General features: G+C 37.4%; 1 protein-coding gene across 17 annotated transcripts in view; it reads right to left on the bottom strand.

The window, feature by feature from the left end:
- Positions 1 to 10017: 10017 nt before the first annotated feature.
- The window catches only part of LOC125646664 (soluble guanylate cyclase 88E-like), a 62857-nt gene continuing 56124 nt past the window's right edge, over positions 10018 to 16750 (bottom strand). For all 17 annotated transcript variants that reach the window (XM_056140246.1, XM_056140248.1, XM_056140244.1 and 14 more), the window contains 5 exons: positions 12685 to 12831; positions 11993 to 12149; positions 11212 to 11321; positions 11018 to 11107; positions 10018 to 10932 (listed from right to left, as the gene is read on the bottom strand). In XM_056140246.1, the coding sequence (XP_055996221.1) occupies positions 10468 to 10932; positions 11018 to 11107; positions 11212 to 11321; positions 11993 to 12149; positions 12685 to 12831 (969 nt within the window). In that variant the 3' untranslated portion in view covers positions 10018 to 10467. The remainder of the gene's footprint in view (positions 10933 to 11017; positions 11108 to 11211; positions 11322 to 11992; positions 12150 to 12684; positions 12832 to 16750) is intronic.

Raw genomic sequence — 16750 nt, 5'->3', positions numbered from 1 at the left:
GTGTCAATCAATGAAGACTGACGGAACGTAGAGACAAATCATTATTCCTGTCGTAAAAACTGATTCTGCAGGCGTGATCTTCCACGGTAAAATTCGTATTCGAGATCATAGACAGACAACTCAAAACACTTTTATGTTCACAATTTTTCAGTTAAAACTTTAACTTAAAATTCATATACATGTAGCCTCAAATTTCAACTATTTTGTGAATATTTTCATGCAATTCACCCCTCCTATTTTCCTACCATGTATGTTTCGTATATTTTATTTGCCATTGTTTTGCTGTTATTTCCATGAACTCATTTATTTCGAAATGTCTTGTATTACTACCATGGTAGTACTGTACTCATGTGATTTGTTGTCCTATATGTATTTGTGTTCTCTTTTTTCTTCCATACCATTTTGTTTACTTACAATCAAACCTTCTGTGCAGTTTGTCATGAAACCATATTGGTATATTATAAGTCTTCAGAAATACATGTCCTAATACTTAAACCCTCAACAGGAAACATTTTCTATGATTACAGCCACATATTTTCAAATTACATATACCACAACTTAGACAATGGGTGAGTTACCTGAACAATTCCGGGCTGAAATCGGTCTTTTCTATTTATCAGGTAGAGGTTCTTACAAAAGACAACGTTTTACTGTGTTACCGTTTTCATGTCTTATGCATTTCCTCAAACACATTTTAAAACTACTCACTAGTTGTTTGACATTCATTAAGCTTAGATATGTGTTTTATCAATTTTTATCTTCAATTTTTCATATTTGTTTTGTTAGCGATATAGAGTTAAGACTACATAAAAATCACCAGGTCCTACTACTGAAAATGTCCTTGACATATTACCCCTGAATATCCGAAGTATTAGACACAAACTAGGTCATTTAAATTATTTTGTTCATGACTTTGATATTTTATGTTTTTCTGAAACCCATCTAGATACTTCAGTGAGCAATGATAACTTGCTTCTTGGCGGCTTTAATAAAATAATTCGTAAAGACAGAAATTGTTTTGGAGACGGTGTTATGATCTATTTGTCAAATCAAATACGCGCTATAAAACGCCCAGACTTCGAGCCCTGCGATCTTGAGTGTATATGGATTGAAGTAGATAACAATACCTGTGTTTATCATCTTTGCTGTATTTATAGGCCTCCAAGTTTCGACAGCTCTTTTTGGTCCAAACTTTTGTGAAGTTTAGACAGTTAGCGAATACTCCGACAAAATAATCATAGTGGGCGATTTAAATGTAGATTTTCTTAATGCTCCATTATCACACAATATCCGTGAAGTTATTTGAACACATGATCTAGTAAACAATATAACTGTCGATACAGGGAACCTGGCACTGCTTGACCCAATATTGACCTCTACAGAGATTCAATCGTGTGAAGCGAATATATTAAAAATCGAATCGACGATAAGTGATCATAGTGCCACATACGAGGGCTGTTCGATGTGTAATGCGTATTGTACCACAGCGCGATAACGCACGGTATAAACACAAGCCTTCAGCTCCACATAGTTTTAAACTTCTAGTCATTTCAATAGAGCCAGTCGTTGACCACTGTTGTAAAAATAGTTGGGAAACGGGTTGAGAATAATGAAGAAATTAGAGCTTATATAAAAGTTCGCACAAAACTCGGTCATTCAATAATGCAGATTTTTACTGAATTGGGGGGAGTTTATGGGTCTGATAAGGTATCTTATGAGACAGTTCGTAGGTGGAGAAAGAAATTTTTGACTGGCACAGTTTCCGTCAAAGATTCAGCAAAATCTGGCCGACCTGTGACTGTAACAGGCAAGGCAAATGTCTCAAACGTCAGGGAAATATTTGAAAGTGAAGGCAGATACACGATTCGTGATATTGCCAAAGCTGTTGGCATATCGCTATCGCGGGTGCATTTCATTTTGAAGCGTATTTTGAAAGTACGTAAGATTTCTACCAGATGGATACCGCATATATTGACAGATGAGAAAAACGGATACGAGTAGAAACCGCTAAGCAATTGCTCAAAATGTTTCCCAAATTCAATCAAAGACAATTTGCAAGCATTGTTACTGGTGACGAAACATGGGTTCATTATTTCGAACCAGTAAGAAAAATTGGAAACAAAATATGGCTAACTAAACACGGTAGAAGGCTTGTAGTTGCCAAAAGAACCATAAGCACAAAAAAAGTTCTTCATTGCATATTCTTCTCGTGTGATGGTATAGCCGTACAAATTCTGGTGCCGAAGGGCAAAAGTGTTACAGGTCGGTATTACCGAGATGTTATACTGCAAAAGCTCCAGTAATATTATCATAAACGCCGCCCTGTGTCAGGATTTAGGCATGTTCGTCTACATCATGATAATGCTCCATCACATACATCTGAGCTTGTGAAGCAATTTTTGAAATCGTCGGAGGTTACCGTCTTGCCACACCCACCATACTCTCCAGATCTAGCCTCATGCGACTTTTTTTTTAAATCCGGGGGGGGGGGGGATATAAACCACCAGTGTTCTTTTCATTCTCTACCCATTCGTGTCACTGTTCGGTAATACCTCCGTCAATGCCAATTAAACTTTCAAAAATCTTGCAGATGGCTTTTTAAAATTCTTTTACAAATGTTGAACTTAATTCGTTTAATCAATTTATGATGCAAACTTTTAAGAAAAAGTTTTATCGCTTGTAAAGAATTCCCAAATTGTTGATTTTAATTAAAATGAATACCCCCCCCCCCCCCCCTCCTATGTTTGAAACATAGGAGGAATGCTGTTTTTAAACAACTTTCCATTTCTCTGATTTCTTAGTAAAAATGAGAATTATAACCATGCAATTTTATGCAATATAATTAACAGATACCAGTGACTAACAAGTTGATCAAAAATGTAACATTATACAAATATTGCTGTTTTCGAGGCCAATACAGTGATTAAGCCGCCTGAGTAGTACAACATTCACCGAGCCCAAAGAACGAGGTGAATACTGTACTTCGAAGATGACTAAATCATCGTTCAGTTCAGTTCAGTTTATTTCTTTGTGCCATCTGGCACATCAGATATACAATTTTCAACAGTGAACTGCTCATAGACATTTTTATTTGTCTTGCAATGAGTATATCTCTCAATAGCAAATTTATGACATTTATTCTCACTGGGGGTCTCAAGATCAACGCCTTTACTGTTGAATGTAGAAATTGACGATGATATTTCAGTATTGACTGACTTCATTATTATATAAATTCATGACTTGATTGAATATTGTTTAACGTTCCTCTCGAGAATATTTCACTCATATGGAGACTTCACCACTGCCGGTGAAGGGCTGCAAAATTTAGGTCTATGCTCGGCGCTTATGGCATTTGAGCAGGGAGGGATCTTTATCGTGCCACATCCCGTGGGGATCCGGGTTAGAATAGGTCATCAGTACCCCTTGCTTGTCGTAGAAGGCGACTAAATGGGGTGGTCCTTCGAATGAGACCGCAAAAACCGAGGTCCCGTGTCACAGCAGGTGTGGCACGATAAAGATCCCTCCCTGCTCAAAGGCCGTAAGCGCAGATACTGGCAGTGGTGACGTCTCCATATGAGTGAAATATTCTCGAGAGGGACGTTAGACAATATTCATTCAATCAATTATCGTGCCACAACTGTTGTGACATGGGACCTCGGTTTTTGCGGTCTCATCCGAAGGACCGCCCCATGTAGTCGCCTCTTACGATAAGCAAGGGGTACTGAGTACCTATTCTAACCCGGATCCCCACGGGATTTTATTATATGAATCGGGATAAAGAGGATAGTAAAATAAGGAAGTTATTAAAAAATCTTTAAGTCTGTTGATTTTTTAACAAGACAAAAGTAGGGCTGTATCCGAGAATGCAGAGAAACTTGTAAAATTTATTGTTAGCATAGGTGATACAGATTTACTGCGTCATATTGACGATAGTGTACAGAAAACCAAATACTTGTCATCAGTGTCACTCAGATGGTAAAATGCATTTCAAATTTTCATGAACGAGAACTGATAAATGATATGAGAGACAAAGGTTTAGCATTGCTTCCTGATGAAAGTAAGGATATGTTTCATAGACGTCAACTTCGTGTGATGGCCAAATTCTCGCGATCACATAACAATGTCTCCACTCATTTTGGGGGGTGGGGTGAACTTGGAAAGGGGCACTTCTTAAGCAATCATGGAAGCTTTGAAAAGCTTTCTTCTGGCCAAAGGTATTGAAATTGGCAAATTACGCTTTGTAGCTCTAGATGGATGTAATACAATGAGTGGAGAACACAAAGGATATGTGTATAAATTAAAGTATTGCAATACACTAACAATACTTATAAACAAAATAAAATTTACGCATTTTGTATATTGAAATTTATTATTTTTCCAGGATTGCAAAGAAATATTCGTCACAAAAGCCTCTATTCATTGTATATCAATTACCGTTATCATCGCCTTGCCCTCTGCTTGGTTCACTTGATAAAGAGATACCCAGTTTTGCAAGATATTGGCATTTTTTTTTATCGATGTAGAAACTAAGTTTTCACCCCCAAAAATGGCAGTTTTTAAACATATACAGTCTATGCATGGGAAGCAGCCATTGACCATTTTAAGGGCAGCTACAACGAGATGGCTCTTCATGTCTATGCTAGATTTGTGACTAAGTATTAATTACATGAAAGGTGAAGATAACGAACAGTGATCAATCTCATAACTCCTACATGTATAAGCAATACAAAATAGAGAGTTGGGCAAACACGGACCCTTGGATATACCAGAGGTGGAATCAATTGTAAATCATTAAGTAACTATATTTATATCAGAATGAAATATTTGTGGTTTGATTTCTATTTCGTAATTATTATCAATACGGGACTTTCGAGATACGGATCCACTCTGACTTTTATCGCGCGTTGAACGTAATTGTAGGGCATGTCACTTCCGGATTACAGTAACAACTAAGTAATCAAACATGGAATATTTCAATTGCTATCAATTTCCTGCATTTGAATGCTATCTTTGAAAGAAAGGAGTCACTAAAACCATTTCATAGGAAAATACAATTAATTAAATTATGCGAGTCGGCGCGGGAAATAAATCTAGGGAATATCTTGAAGATATCAGTAAAACTTCACACCTTGCATCCAGTGGTACGCATCTAAATGCGCCTTTTCCCTTCCATCTAATTTACACCCAGGTACTAAGCACCAATAATGACTTGGATCGTCATCGTGGGACTGCGCATAGCTCTTTACGGACCGTCTGTTAGCGAAACACTATATGTATCGATGTCAACTTTGCCCTACAATTGGTTATTATCACGTGACCGTGGTGTATAAACGTCAAATATAATCGGTCGTTCCGGCATATCCCGAAAGTTCCGTATTGCACCAGTGTTAATGTAATAAAAAGCATGATATTTCTTTGATTTAATGTATAAATTTGTATTTTTAGTCATTAATTTTATTTATTTTACTTTTAAAGATACACATGCCTACTTGAAACTCGAGATGCAACTTATGATGAAAATAGGACTCATACACCTTTGGCATCAGAGTTAGTGTAACCAAAATGCCTATCCTGGCTGGAATCGTCCTCCTTTGGGACGTACAGTTCATCCTGTGATATCTCCTTTGTCAATAGATAAAACGTCGTCGGTAAATGTCGAGTTGAGGGCCTCAGCAGGAGATCAGTTCAACAACGTGTAATTTCCTTAGAAATTCAAGAATATTGAAATTTTCCCACATGCACATCTTCAATACTCATACAAACGGTGGGAGGAATTAGACAAAATTATGTACTCTGAAAGGTGAAGATAACGAACATTACAATGAACAATCTCACAACTCCTACAAGCAATACAAAATAGAGAGTTGGGCAAACACCGACCCCTGGACATACCAGAGGCGGGACCAAGTGCCTAGGAGGAGTAAGCATCCCCTGTCGACCGGACACACCCGCCGTGAGTCCTATATCTTGATCAGGTTGAGTTGTTACTTTGCCGTTAATATATATATTTAATAAAATATCTAAGTATGAAGCAGAAGTTGACGACTCTGTGGTGTCTTTTATTTCGAGTTCATAGGGATATATCGAATCGACATACACGTGTATGAATGGGGAAAAAAACGTCATCGATATAACTACATGTCGCACTGAAGGCCATAGCAAGAGATTTTTAGTCCCTCGGATGAGACTGCCAAAACAGAGGCCCCATACCACAGCAGGTGTGGCACGATCAAGATCCCTCCCTGCTCAAAGGCCATAAGTGCCGAGCATAAGCCCAAATTTTGCAGCCCTTCACCGGAAATGGTGACGTCTCCATGTGAGTGAAATATTCTCAAGAGGGACGTTAAACAGTATTCAATCAACCTATCGACGAAGTCGAAGGGAACTTTAGGTTCGCGCTCCGTCTGTCTGCCGTATGACGGACCGTCAGTTCTGCAAATCAGTTTTCCACACTTCCCCCTCTGTTCTTGCAGATATCTAATTTATATTCGATACATTTCTTTGCCATAACAAATTACAGATCAAGTTCAATACGTTGAATTTTCACTAATATATGGCTCTTGGACTTAGGAAAATAGCATGAATTCTCAGTTTTCCGGACTTGTTTCTGTTGTGCTTGCAGATATTCATTTGATGTTTGGTACATTGCTTTGCCATAACAAGTTATAGATCAAGTTTGAATTTGGTTTTGGCTTGTTGATTTTTCACTAAGTTATGACCCTTGGACTTAGTAAAATAGCATGAATTATCAGTTTTCCGGACGTTTTTTGTTGTGCTTGCAGATATTCATTTAATAATTGGTACATTTTTAGTTTGTTTCTACAAAGTTGATAAGAATTAGTGGAGTCACATCCACACCAGCATTTGAAGCCCCTCACCGGTCTTGGTGACGTCTCCATATGAGTGAAAAATTCTCGAGCGAGACGTTAAGCAGGATACAATCAATCAATCAATCCACACCAGCTTAAAGTTTACTTCCAAGTTTCTTATTTCTGTAGATAAGGGTACTACACTCATTAAACTTCTAACATAATATAACAATGTAGCTAAATTATTTATGTTACATTTCGTAGTTTATTGACTTGGTTAAAGACCTAATCCTAACTATAAGTCTTTTTCTTGGTCTAGTCTTTGTACCTGATGGTAGTTGATTTCCAACCATTCAACCGGTCACACCCACCGTGAGCCTTCTATGTTGATCAGGTAAATGGAGTTATCCGTAGTCAAAATCAGTGTGCCATCCTATCCTACTTCCCCTATTTTCCCCTTTACTATAACCTACATAATGGAAGGTGAAGATAACGAACAGTGATCAATTTCATAACTCCTGTAAGCAATACAAAATAGAGAGTTGGGCAAACACCGACCCCTGGACACACCAGAGGTGGGATCAGGTGCCTAGGAGGCGTAAGCATCCCCTGTCGTTCGGTCACACCCGCCGTGAGCCCTATATCTTGATCAGGTAAACGGAGTAATCCGTAGTCAAAATCAGTGTGCCAACAACGGCCTAACAATCTGTATGAAACACGTCAGGCAGCATTTGACCCAATGATAAGTTGTATTGACGAACTAGATCGTTATAACGACCATAGAATTTGCGAAATGCTAACTTCAATCGTGACTGTTGAAACCCCTGTACCATCAACTCAATTGTCAGTAGCTTGCCTCGATTTAAAAACTGATTATACGCAGAACAAGCTCTTGCGTATCGAATCAGTTGAGAGATAAAAACACCATATACAGGTGTTAATGGAATATTGCTACATAAATATGGAAAGTTGACGATGGAGAAGCTGAAATCATCCCGTTCGTCATGAAGTGGAGTTGTCAGTTTGCCGTTAATGTCTACTTTCAATAAGATATCTAAGTATGAAGCAGAAGTGGACGATTCTGTTGTGTCTTTTATTTCGAGCTCACAGGGATTTATCGAATCGACATATGAATGAAAGTTATTATTGTTAATAGACAAAACGTCGTCGATATATCCAATGTCGAATTGAAGGCCACAGCAAGAGATTTTTTCTTCTCACGTAGAAGTTTATGAATAAATTCTGCTTCATATGAATATAGAAACAGGTCGGCTAACAAAGGAGCACAATTCGTGCCCATGGGATTTCCAACAGATTGTTGGAAGACCTGATCACCGAAGACCACGAAGATATTGTCAATGAGGAACTCTAGCATATTTTTTATTTCAACTTCAGAGTACTTGTGCGTGGAATCAGAGTGGTATTTAACAAAGTAAGTTTTTGGATGACTGATCACTAAATATGAATATTAGCTTGAAGTTCGATTAGGGTTGCGGTCAAGTAATTTTTGCGACCGGTAAGGGACTATGTATTGTCATGCAATACTCTCAGAATGCTTATTTCCTCTTCCTCTCTATTTAACATTTCTTCAAGAGTGACTAAGTTCAATAACATGCAATTTTCTTAAAAATTGAAGAAAATTAAAATACTTGCCATATGCACATCTTTAATACCCCAACATAAAGAAGGTCCCCGTTTGTTAGACGGACAAATCATGTACTCTCTACGTAACATTTCCTCAAAACTGACTATGTTCAACAACGTGTAATTTTCTTTACAAAATTGAAGAAAATCACAATCTTTGTCACATGCACATCTTCAATGTCCAGGAGTCCGTGTTTGCCCAACTGTCTATTTTGTATTGCTTGTGGGGGTTGTGAGGTTGATCACTGTTCGTTATCTTCGCCTTGCATGCAAACACTCTGTACAATAAGAAGGTCATCTCTGTCAAATCATGCACTCTGTATGTAATACTTCCTCAAAATTGACTAAGTTCAATAACGTGTAATTATCTCAAAATTGAAGAAAATCAAAACCTTTGCCAAATGCACATCTTCAATACCTAAACACCCTGTAAAAGAAGGTCTTCACTTGAAAATTGTGGGAGGAGTTAGACGGACAAATTATGTACCCTCCATATAAAATTGATTTTCAAATAAGGGGGCAAACTCCAGCAAAAGAGGTCGAGATGGATCAAATTTACAATATAATATAGTGAGCCACATTTGCAAAGAATATACGTTGCAAGTTTCAGCTCGATATTGTGACGGTAAAATGACAATAGAAACAAACCCCGAACGAACGGATGGACTGTACGTAGACAGCGATGTACCATAATACGTCCCGTCTAAAAACGGGTGTATAAAAACAGGCCAACTATTTGTGCTCATAGGTATTCCAACAGACTATTGGAAAAGATCTGAACATCAAAAACTTCGTAGTATTGTCAATGAGGAACTTCATCATTTTAAGGTCAAGTTCAGAGTACTTTTGCGTAGAGTCAGAGTGGTGTTTGAAGAAAGTTATGGGGATGACTAAGCAGACGACTTTAATACATCAGGGTTCCATTCTTTTGAAGAATCAGCTTTTTGTGATGTCAAAAATCCGGGTCTTTAATTTATCGTGAGAAACTGCCATGTAAATTGTTGAAAAGTCGTACGTTTTTATGTTGTTGATATGGGAAAAGTTGTGATTTCAAATTTAATAAAAGTTCTTTGGAATGCATGAATATACCTCAAGGCCGTAGCAGTGATGGTTGTCAACGCTTACCATGACCCCTGTTTTTAACCTATATCCAAAACCACTTGACTTTCCTTTGTTATACCTAGTTTTGGCAAAGGAAAAGTCCCTGCTCATATTAAAACGTTTTCGGTGTGACGAAGGAAAGTCCCTGCCTATATCAAACGTTTTCGGTGTGACGAAGGAATGGTACCCTGCCTATATTTAACGTTTTCGGTGTGACGAAGATACAGTCCCTGCCTATATTAAACGTTTTCGATGTGACGAAGGAAAGTACCTGCCTATATTAAACGGTTTTGGTGTGACGTGGCGCAGGGAATTAAAATCAAATCGGGTCTCCCGGTTGCGAAGGCTCGGATCCATTTTTAATGGGTTTCAATTATAATTACGTGATTTAAATGTTTGAATTTATCCATTAGATACACAACATAAACTTCTAGGCACGGTGGGTAAATTGTTAACAACAAGACAAAATTACCAATCTTTTAATAGAAATTTTACATTGAGTATCTCTTGTAACCATATATGTATAGGGTAGAGTACAGAACAACGTCAAATTTAACAATTCAAGGGATTCAGACAGTCTATAAATAAGGTTAGAATAAAAACTAACTGTATTATATTAAAAAGGAAAATTATAGACATCTTAATGTTTGGAACAATGGTGCATTCACTCTCTCTCCACTATAAATTGGAACGAATCGAAACTGTCGAAAATCAGTGGAGAGAGAAAGAGTTAGCATGCATATCACAGATACAAATAAGAACAGGTTTATGAGCATTTGACGTTTCGTGTAAAGATATGAGTTTTATTTGGTACACATCGGGTATATATACGATGTATAAACAAACAATTTAAGATTGGAAGGGAACACGTGTGGATTTTTCCATTTCTTTAGAATAAATGTGATAAATATCTTTACAAGATTTGACATAAAGAACTTTTCTCTTCACCAAGAAATCCTTTCCCATCTTCAAATCCTTTTTTACTCCCTGTAGCAAATTTAACCTTTGAGGTTTCACCATTCTGAGTGTCTGTCGACGCCTTTCTAAAGTTAACCTGTATTTCTGCCTGTGGAGAGTAACTCCTTTGCTTGTCCACTGATCGGAACGGAGGTGAAGTTAGATCCAGGGAACCATTCCTTTTACTTATGGCCAATGCATCCAGTGAATTATTTCGATCGTTTTGTTTAATGACGTCCAGGGAAGCGTCCATAGACCTTTTCCGTGGTAGATCTTCGAAAGAAATAGGAGAGTAAAGACTTCTGGCGTCTAGGGATGGGGTGGTTTTCGATTCTTTTCTAGGCGTGTTGGTGACAGATTTCGTTACAGTGTCTTTGTCATCCAAACAAAGCAACCAATAAGACTTTAGATTACCTTTGCCCTATGAAATTAGAAAATGTTGATATTGACAGGTATATGAAAATAAAACATAGTTTTGAATATCTAAGCATTTATGTTGCAGTCACCTTAATGGGAATGGATCCACGTTCTTCCACTCTGAAGGGGTGGTCCTTAATATGATCCCAAGTGGTCTGACTGATATGAATTTTCATAGCCTTAAACAGAACCATTGGCCAGATTATTTATCAAGGATGCCCTGTTAAACTTTTGGTGAACAATTGCATGGGTGTTGTTATAATTTAGACAAAGCATCGAATACCTCTCCATTAGTCTCCATCCTGGACGCTGTGTTTACCGTGTCCCCAAACAAACAGTACCGAGGCATTTTAATACCCACTACCCCAGCCACTGTTGTTCCACTGTGTATGCCTGGCAAAATATGAAAGAAAGACAAGTCATGAAACGTGGTGAAACAACGTATTTAGACTGTTGCTTTGGAGTTGCTAACTTAAATTGCAGATGTATGATAAATGTAAGTGTATAAGTACCCTTACCGTAATTCTGGATATTTTTGCGTCGATTTATTTTTGCCAATTTGAGTAAAAAGCCTATATATTTATTTTTGTGTTTCTTATTTTTGCCAATTTATGTAAAAACATATTTTAAAAACGTGTGAAACATCATCGGTACTGACTCGCAAAAACTCTAGAAATTAATCGACAGCAAAAATAACCAGATTTACTATTTATTTATTATCCTTTTTACCTTTGAAAGGGTTCATTACTCATATAAATCTCTACATATAAATAAAATGTTATTTTGACATTTGAAGCATTAGAGATTACAGAGAAATATGCACCCCTTACTTATTTTCGTCCTCGTTATCAGTGGGCGAATTCACAAGAATGTGTGGAAACGTTTTCTCTCTCTTCTGTTTATTAATACAACTATGTCGGGACGAATTTAAAACGAGTTGAAACCGTTTGCAAAGGTGAAAGGCCAGGGAAAACCACGGGGCATAAATCTCCCTGTACACAGCAGTGCCCTGAAATGTGTCTCGAAGTCCTTTGTCAATCAAATTTTATAAAATGATACTTTACCAACACGAATTCGCATGTGTCCTCCCGTGGACGGATCCGAGAGCTCCACCATGGAGGATATCATATCCATCGCCATGTTACAAATGTTGAGGGCATGGTATGCCGTTATCTCTGGAGCTCCAGACACGACCATATAGGCATCGCCGATTGTTTCAACCTTCAAGCACAATTTACATAGCATTAAATAGTGTTGTGATGTTTTCAACTAGAGGTCATTCTGTTATATCATCAAGACAATCACGAGTTTCTCTCCAGGACTATTACATGTATAACCGTAGAGTATGTACATATCTGACTTGTTTTTACATGGAATGTTCATGAAAGGTGAAGATAACGAGCAGTGATCAATCTCATAACTCCTATAAACAATACAAAATAGAAATTTGGGCAAACACGGGCCCCTGGATATACCAGAGGTGGGATCAGGTGCTTAGGATACTCCTCCAAGCACCCCCTGTCAGCATATATATAGGGTTGTGTAATTTTCCCGTCCGAATAGAGATTTGTAGTCACGAAATGGCATATAATCTTTTTTAAATTGTTTTGAAGAGGAATGGGTAGTTTCAACTTAAGTAAACCCTTTCAATATTAACAACTTTACATGTATATACAGAATTTAACATCGAAGAAGTGAGCAGTGTAAACACATCGTTCATTCAGTTACCTTGTTATATTATGCCCGTTTGGCTCACCTTATAAACTCCATGGCGTTCGCTGAGTTGATCAAACTTGGTGTACATGGCGTTGAGCATGCATACAACTTCCATTGGTGAAATTTGACTGCATATTGACGTGAACCCGACAACGTCACTAAATAAGATCGTCACATTGTCAAAAACCTGCAGAAATGAAAATATTACATGTATCTGTAAGCGAAGAAATCCTTCTAAAGGTAAGCATATTTCCAAACTGCTCCCAGTGACCTTGAGTTTTGATCTTTTTAACTGAACAATCAATTGCAATATAAATCTTAGTGCAAGATATCATCCTTGCACATGGATTTGCATATCAAACATACTCGATATATTATGAGCTTCGAAACTTCTTCATTAACCTTGCACGCTAAACATTTAACCTTCGTTTTCAATGCAGATTCTGTCTTAACATCTTTGAGCAAGGTTTACAAGGCCTGCAAACATATCATATATTCTAAAATGAGTGAAAATTGTCGTTTAAATCCTTATTTAAGGACAATAGCACGCGAACGCACAATTCCACATTTGCAAGTTTATTTAATTAAGTAGCGACAGTCAATTCGCATTGGAAATTATAGACTCCAACCATTGATAAACCACGAAAGTTCTGAAGCCATTGCATATCTTTCAGCATTACAGTACTGTGTTGATATGTAATTAGCTTCCTAGAGACCGTTGTTAGTACAGATCTCGAGATTAATTTTTATTGAAAACATCATATTTAGATTATATCTCAAATCCAGTCTGACATTTCGAAATCCTCTTGAAGACTGTAATCCTATCAGGTTTGTCAGAGGGTACATCGGTAAGAAAGGATTTTTTCTAAATATTAATGCTAAATAACTAGATTGGCTGATTAATACCACATGCCTCGAAGCTTCAATGCAAAATTTAATCAATCATACTTTGGAGTTTAATGAATTCGACTGCTGAGCCAATTTTGAAGTTTATTCGCTTTTGCTGTTATTATAAAGTTTATTGATGTCAAACTGAGAGAAGAATAAACAACAATCCAGCAACTGTCTGCTCACAAACTGTCAACAATCCAGCAACTGTCTGCTCACAAACTGTCAACAATCCAGCCACTGTCTGCTCACAAACTGTCGCCATCGTAAACCATTTCTCTCTCCAACGTTTGCATTTCAATACATGTTGAATGGTGAATCTTTTTTGACACAAAACAAAAATTGAAAAAACAAATATTTTTAAATCTATACAGCAATGCAATGTCCTGTCGCGGGTTTACATTTTACGACCTTCTAACGAATGCGTTTCGACAGCGGACGGAATCCTAAGATTTTTCATCGAAATTAAGATATATGTCCCCCTGATGTACTTTATAATTTAACTTCCCTTCTGTTTTAAAATTAACCAATTAATTTTAACATCCATATTGACGTAAATTCAGAAGTGGTTTTGTTCCCTGAGTAGGTTGACCCGTTTATTTGAAATTTCCCTACATTTCAGAGGCATTCTTCAGAGCACTTGGTTGATTTATAATCTACGGTAAGAGCAGCAGTAAAATAAAACACATTTGGAGGTACGTGTTACTCTCAGTTGATGATGAATTTGAAATGTCTATCTAAATAACACATTGATGTAAATATTAAAGGATTACTGCAAGTATTGTAGAGCGATACGTCCCCCGTAGTGTTCTTCCCCGGACTTTTGGCACTAAAGTTCCCATCCCCTGGGTGAAGGTTCATTCTAGAGGCGGGTTTCCTCCATGGAGCGACTTTTCCTTCTGGATTGAGACTACTATAATACCCTCAGAAGAAAGACTCACTCTAAAGTCACCCCCTCCCCCAGAAATCTTGCTCTAGAGCGAGACTACCCAGGGGGAAGGCTCATTCTGGAGCCACATTTCCCACCCCCGGAAGACCTTTAAAGTGTATCAACTCGATAGGGAAAATAGCACACATATTATTTCGAGTAACTTATACTAAACCAGGGTTCATGTCTCATACTGTGTCAAAGAAGAAATACATGTATTTTGATATTTTTAAGGTAATACCAAACAGATACGTAAAAGTTTTACTCAAATTCAGGTTTTTTTAAGACTTTAAAGCAGTATAATTTGTAACTGATGTGATTTGGGGGTTTTTTCTTCAAATATCCAAGTATGCACCAAATAACACCTATCGGTATAACTAATATAATCCCCAAGATTTGAAGAAAAAATTCAGCAAAATAAACAATTGCAAGAGAATATTGTTTGAGAGCATACCTACAATGAGCGTTTCGTATAAACCGCCATTGCGTCGTATACACGGACATGGGAACGACGACTGCTGAACATAATCGGGAGACGGAGGCCATATACAAAGACGGAAACTGACGCGAGTAACTACACGTGTAGTTTGTTTAAAGGAGATGTTTGATTGATTGATCCCTGTTCAAAGGCCATAAGCGCCGAGCATAGGCCTAAATTTTGCAATCCTTCACCGGCAGTGGTGACGTCTTCATATGAGTGAAATATTTCTCGAGAGGGACGTTAAACAATATTCAATCAATCATCCGAAGGACCGCTCCATTTAGTCCCCACGGGGCCAAGAGATGTTTGTAAAACATATGCCTCCATGGTGCAAAATTGAAAAGGGTTATACACATGCATCATTTCATTGATAGTAGTATCACCAATTCAAAATATTGAGCAGACAATATCTTCCTAAGTCAAGAGTGGATTGACCATGTGACCTAAAAATCAATAGGAGTCATCTACTCCTTGTGCTGTACCAGTGTACCAAGTTTTGTGTCAATCAAGCAAATAATTCTTAAAATAAAGGAGACAATATATTACTCTGTCCAGTTTAACCTTTGACCCTGTGACCTCCAAATCAATAGGGGTCATCTTCTCCTGAAGATGTAACAAATTTGATGTATGTCAAGCACAGGGTTCTCAAGATATTGAGCAGACAGTATATTCCTATGTCCAGTTTAACCCTTGACCATATGACCTCAAAATCAATAGGGGTCATCTTCTCCTGAAGATGTACTAGTGTACCAAGTTTCAGGTCACATGGTCAAAGGCCAATCTATTTTGGACATAGGAATATACTGTCCGCTCAATATCTTGAGAACCCTTTGTTTGACAAACATCAAACTTGGTACACTGGTACATCCTAAAAAGTAGATGACCTCTATTGATTGAGGTCAAGGGTCAAACTGGACATGGAATATAATAACCACCCAATGTCTTGAGAACCCTTTGCTTGACAGACATCAAACTTGGTACACTGGTACAACTTCAGATGATGACCCCTATTGATTTTGAGGTCACATGGTCAAGGGTCAAACTGGACATAGAAATATACTGTCCGTTAAATATCTTGTGAACCCTTTGCTTTACAGACATCAAAGACGGTACATCGAGGTTTAGAATTTTGCGGTCTCATCCAAAAGACTGACAGGGATAAATATATTAAGAATAACATTTGCCTGATGCAAGTCATAAGGGTCATGTGATATCTACTTTAATTAAACGTAATAAACATAAAATCATGTCAAAACCGTATGTTTTCTGTTCGTCCGTCTGTCTGCCTGTCGTGAAAGGTAATTGCTTCTAATTTCTCAAGCATTTGATGAAGTAAAATATCATGGGTAATCTTAAAGTTAAGTGATCAAGCAATCTTAATAAGGAAGCAGTTTTAAGGCATTTAGGGTTATCATTCTTTAAAAAAATCAAGTCATGATTATGAATACAATGATCGAGCAAAAATTGTTACTGGAATGTTTTATTTTAGACTTCAAAGATTTCCCATAGACCATCTACTATAATTCATTTTTTTTTTAAAGTTTAGTCTTCACGTAGGCATCCATCATCGGAAATATACGGTAATTGTAAACACGGAGTGGCGGGTGCAGGAACCAAACTTCTCGTTAAAATTTCAAGGATGATAATAAACAAAATCTCAATAACAATAAGCAAAATTACCGGAGAATTCCATGTATCATAAACACAGTAATAGTGAAACCAGGATTGTTATTTTTGAACCACGCTTTTCGATGTGTCTGAGAATATCGATGCGTTGTGCAGGATTGACAATGAACCAATATATCCCCT

This window comes from Ostrea edulis, chromosome 6 (genome assembly GCF_947568905.1).
Source record: "Ostrea edulis chromosome 6, xbOstEdul1.1, whole genome shotgun sequence".
In the NCBI taxonomy this organism is placed as follows: Eukaryota; Metazoa; Mollusca; class Bivalvia; order Ostreida; family Ostreidae; genus Ostrea; species Ostrea edulis.
This window is presented reverse-complemented; position numbering and strand designations above follow the sequence as displayed.